General features: G+C 40.9%; 1 protein-coding gene across 4 annotated transcripts in view; it reads right to left on the bottom strand.

Annotated features, from left to right (window-relative positions):
• The window catches only part of Clip4 (CAP-Gly domain containing linker protein family member 4), a 67,488-nt gene that overhangs the window by 5,958 nt on the left and 56,169 nt on the right, over window positions 1-5,361 (bottom strand). For 3 of the 4 annotated variants that reach the window (XM_055627235.1, XM_055627252.1, XM_055627243.1), the window contains one exon: window positions 3,669-3,741. The exons of the other annotated variant lie outside the window; for it this stretch is intronic. In XM_055627235.1, coding sequence (XP_055483210.1) covers window positions 3,669-3,741 — 73 coding nt within the window. The remainder of the gene's footprint in view (window positions 1-3,668; window positions 3,742-5,361) is intronic. 4 annotated transcript variants of the gene reach the window in all.

Raw genomic sequence — 5,361 nt, 5'->3', positions numbered from 1 at the left:
GATAGATAGATAGATAGATAGATAGATAGATAGATAGATAGATAGATGAATAGATACATATATACATACATACATACATACATACATACATAGATATATAGAGAGATAGACAGATAGATGACATAGTTATAGATGGATAGATGGATAGATGATAGGTGATAGATACCAAGACACAGAGAGATAACAGAGATAGATAAACATAGAGAGATAGATACATAAATACAGATAGATAGATAGATAGATAGATAGATAGATAGATAGATAGATAGATAGATGATAGACAGATAGACAGAATAGAATAGATTGATGGAATATATATGTCCCACAACATCTTTGCCAATTAATTATACATCTGACAGAGGACTGACCAATGTCTGAAATATACAAAGGAGCCCCCCCCCAAAAAAAAAACCTAAACATCAAGGAAACAAGCAGCCCTATTAAAAAGTGGGCAACGGAACTGAGCAAAGATTTCTCAGAAGAAAAGCAAATGGCTAAGAAATGGATGTGTTCACCATCCATTCTTTGCCATCAGGTAAATGCAAATTAAAACTACTGTGAGGGGCTGGAGAGCTGTCTCAGCAGTGAAGAGCACTGGCTGCTATTCCAGGGATCCCAGGCTCAATTCCCAGAACCCACATGGTGGCTCACAACAGCCTGTAACCTCCATTGGCACCAGGCATGCATCTGTGCACAGACACAGATGCAGACAAAACACTCATAAAAAAATAAATATTTAAAATAACTACTTTGAGTTTCATCATTCTTTTTAATATTTTTATTTTTAATATTCATTTTACAGGTATGGGTGTTCTGCCTGAATATTTGTCTCTGTGTCATATGTACAGTGCCTGCAGAGGCCAGAAGAAGGCATCAGCTCCCCTGGGATTAGAGTTACAGTTTAAGTTGCTGTATAGGTGTCTCAGAATTGAACCCTAGTCCTCTTACGGAACCAGTGATCTTAACTACTGAGCTACCTCTCCAGCCCCAATTTCCTATTTCTTAATGGATAAGATTTGGGTAAAGATGAACCCTTATGCACAACCTAGTGTGGCCACTAGAAAATCAGTGTGGCAGGTCCTCAAAAAGCCAGATCTGTCATATGACCCAGCTATAACTCCTGGGTATGTATGCAATGGGCTTTTATTTCTTACTATAAAAACACATACTCATCCATGTTTATTGTTGCTATGGTCACAATAGTGAGGATGTGAACAGCCAAGATATCAATCAACTAATGAATAGGTGAGAATATGGTACCCACACACAATGGAATTTTATTCATCTATTTAAAAATGTAGTTGTAAAATTTGCAAGTAAATTAACAGAACTTGAAAAATATTACACTAGGGTAACCCAGACCCATAAAAGACAAATATCACCTATTCTCATTTGTATGTAGACCCTAGCCTTGGATCTTTAGATTTAACTTGGGAGTACCTATAAAGCCAGAAAACTATAAAGGGACCATTGGTGGGAGTGGGGGAGAATTTTAAGAGAGGCAGGGATAATAGAACATGGGTGATAAGAGGAGTAAAGGGAAATGATGGGGATGGACATTTAAGTGGGGAGAGAGATGGGGAGTAGGTCAGAGGGGAAGGTGGGACAAAGAATAATTAATTGTACAGATTCTTTAAAAAGCCGTATTTTAAAAAAGTGTCATGTAATTGAGGCTGGAAAGATGATTTGGTGCTCACTGTTCTACCATAAGGACTAGAGTTTGAATTCTAGCACCCATGTCTGGAAGCTCACATGTGCCTACAACTCCAATAGATCTGCCATCTTCTGGCCTCCACTGATGTGCGTGCGCACGCGCAGACACACACACACACACACACACACACACACACAAGGGAGTTTATTTGAGTTAAGATATGCTCCTACACAAAGCATAGGTTGACAAAAGGTCCAGTGCCAGGTATGTAATACCTCCCCTCAAGCTGATGATAAGGAGTGCCCTAGAAACCCCCAAAACAGTAACAGCGATTGCCATTGCTCTTAGCTGTCCACTACAAATTGATAGTAAGACCCTACTGCTGAAGACACCACAAAATTTAGCTACAAGATGCAGAGAAATAAAGTTAGTCCTGAGTAGAAACTTTCTTCCTATACAGGAAGGTGCTATGTGGGCTTGATGAGAAGAAAAGTCACCAACCAACTTAGCTATCCATGAGCCCTGTGGGTCACAAAAAGGACCAGTGTGGCAAACTATCTCCATGGGCACAATATTGGCATGAATGCTATGGTAGTAACCAACAGCTTTCTGCTTGGATTAAGGGACCACGCCACAGGAGGAAACTCATGCCCGGTACTGTAAATCTGACCACGCACCCATGTTTGAGAAGCCCACAGGCCATGGGGTGGACCTAAACGGACACAGTACTAAAATGCCCTCCATTCCTATGTCCAGAGATCAGTGCAGCTCTTGGAGTGCATCAAAGAAGTTTGTGTGGTGGATGAAGTTAGCACAGATACAACTGGCCAAGGTGAAGAGAGTGAGTATCTGTGGAATGATCAGCCATAAACACAACATCTGTCTCACACCCCCTTACCCCAAGGTTCAGGGAATACTGTGGAAAAGAGGCCAGAAAAAAAAAAAAAAACTTAAAACACCGGAGGTTAGAAAGGACTAGAGTGAAAAAGTATCTACTGAACAGATGCCCTCATAAACCCACAACAGCTGTGGCTGCCTGCATTACATGAGATCAAGCCACCAAACATTTCCACCATCTCCAACCCCAGCTGGAACTGAGGAACTTCTGGGGAGAGGGAGTTTTCTTTAAGGGTGTGGCTTGTGGTAGGTCCATCATATCCCAGAGAATGACCCCCCCCTTGTAAGTTTATAGGAATATAAATTAGACTCAGAGGATTTAAGAAGAAAGCTATGAAGTCGGTAGGGAGTGTGGGATGAACCTAGAAGGAATAACAGATGAACATTATCAAAACACATTGTGTGGATACGCACATGTGATATGACCTGCTCGCTGTACTCTCGCCAGGGAATCGTGCTTTTTCTCCTCCCTCAGTTCTCTGGATCCTCCTTCTGCTCGCCAAACCACTACCCTGCTTCTGCGGACCTCCAGCCAAGCTGCCTCTTCTCAGGTCTACCCTCCATCCTGCCTAAGAGCCCTTGAATAGCTTCAATATGCTGGAGCATGAAGTTACTGTCCTTAATCTCCCAGCTTTCTGAGCAGGGAGACCAATTTCAAATCAGTGATGGATTTGAGGAGTATATACAACCAGGGGAAGACAGAGCATTAAAAAATAATAATAATAATTCTAAGAGGTGGCCTTAAGAAAACAGGCCTTCTATTTCTTTCATGCATGGCTGAGCATATTAAATCAGTTCTGATTAATTCCATACACAGGGGTTCAAAACCAGCCCACCTTACTCAATGGAAACACAGTGTGAACTCCCCCTGGCTTCTATTAGCGGCCACGCTAGCCTCTTCGAAGAGAAAACACACGCAGTGTGCTGCTTTTAGCCACTTATGAGATATTTAATTGAGCTTTTTAAAGGAGGGAGGAAGAACTCAACACACCGGTCACACCTTCTCTCTCACACACTACCATTCTACCGAGAGGGCATAAGATACATTTTTCTTCCTTCACAGAATCCCGGCATGCTCATCTTGAAAGGCAGTTTTCTAAGTCTTCTCAATACTCACTTGGCAAAAGCATTTCTCCTGTTAATCTCTTTTTGGGAAGAAGCAGAGGTTGTGCTGAAACTTCTCCTAAAACCTAAATGTGAGAGTGAAGGTTAGAAGAGGAAAACACATCACATTTTAATCCTTTACAATGAGTTATTTTTAATTACTTCTACAGTGTTCTATGACACCAGGAGGTTCCCCCCCCCCCTCTGGGGGGGAAAAAACTGCTATGTAGCAGTTCTTCTAAGATTTAAAAAAAAAAAAAAAAAAAAAAAAAAACCTCCATCCTGCAGGGAACAGTCTTAAGCTCAGGAAGTAAACAACTTATAATCCTCAGGAGTCCCTGAAACTGAGCAGATACAATAGATCCCCCGCCTCGCTGAGTATACACAGGCAGAAGAAAGAGAGACCAGAACCACTGCCTGAAAGCCAATCTGACTGAAAGATATTCCTACTACCTGAGCTGCCTGAATGAGACACAACTCAGCCCATCGAGCTGCCTGTAGACTGTGTACTGTACTCCAGGTCTCTAGCTTTCCTAACCTATCTGCCGCCCACGCCTTTGGTGATACGGCTGTCTCTGAGGCACTTCTGCTACTATGAATAGCCTTTCATCCATATTCCCGTAAGTGGCCTCAATAAAACTCACTGATTCGCCAAGTTGGACTTTGGTGATGCCCTTACTTTGGTCTCTCATGGGTTACTGCCTTGGATGAGCAAAGATCTGTTCACGTCTCCGCAGGAACAGTATCACGCAATGAAAAGAAAGCAAGCACATACTCAGAACACAACTGTCGTACGTATTAGGTTGGTTCTCTTCTCTTCAGGACTCATGCCACTGATCTCTGAAGTCTTGATATTACATTGATGCTTACGATCTACTCCTGATAAAGGAACCTACCTACCTTGGAATCATGATACATTTGAGGGGCGGGTTTCAGTGATATTCTGTGTATATATGACAAGTAATGTCACAGAAGGTTTGTATTATGTCTAAAGTGCTTTCTCTGTGAATAATTATGCATATATTTATTTTCATAAATTACATACACTCATCATCCTTCTTTGGAAATATCCTTTAAACGTCGTGTTTATAAATAGATTGTATAAATCTTTTTAAAAAAAGATTTCTAGACACTTTCTCGTCTCTGCCTTTTTGATCAAGCTCTGCCCACACAGGGATAAGTGATAAGTACAACATGACTTCTAGAGCTTTTTCCTCTAAGACTTCTTGAAAGACAAATAACACCAAATCACACACTGATAAAGTATATGATGAAATACTACAATCTTGATAATCATGTGAAAAGGGATTTTTTTTTAAACTATCATTAAAGATATTCCAGGAACAGAACACTGGACAACAAACTTCAGAGCTCCAGTGTGCCTTCCCTATGCACAAGAGTTCAAAGATTAAGAAACTTCCCAAAAGGCAGGCTTTGTAAAAGAAAGTGGATTTTCAATTCCAGAAAACCAGAAGTACTGAACAAATAAATCTGTCGATGAAAATGACGCAATTTTAAAGAACTATAATTTTACAGAAGGTATTTTTTGAGCTGACTCAGTCATATTCATACTCTTTCTCTGCCTGCCTCTCTCTCTTTTTGTGTGTGTGACACACCCCAACCCACCCAATGTACAATCTCAGAGAAGCCAAACCATAAAAGAAGAAGAGAGGAAGAAGAAGAAGAAGAAGAAGAAGAAGAAGAAG

The sequence above is a fragment of the Psammomys obesus genome, unplaced genomic scaffold, assembly GCF_907164565.1.
Source record: "Psammomys obesus unplaced genomic scaffold, mPsaObe1.curated_primary_1811, whole genome shotgun sequence".
Taxonomy (NCBI): domain Eukaryota; kingdom Metazoa; phylum Chordata; class Mammalia; order Rodentia; family Muridae; genus Psammomys; species Psammomys obesus.
This window is presented reverse-complemented; position numbering and strand designations above follow the sequence as displayed.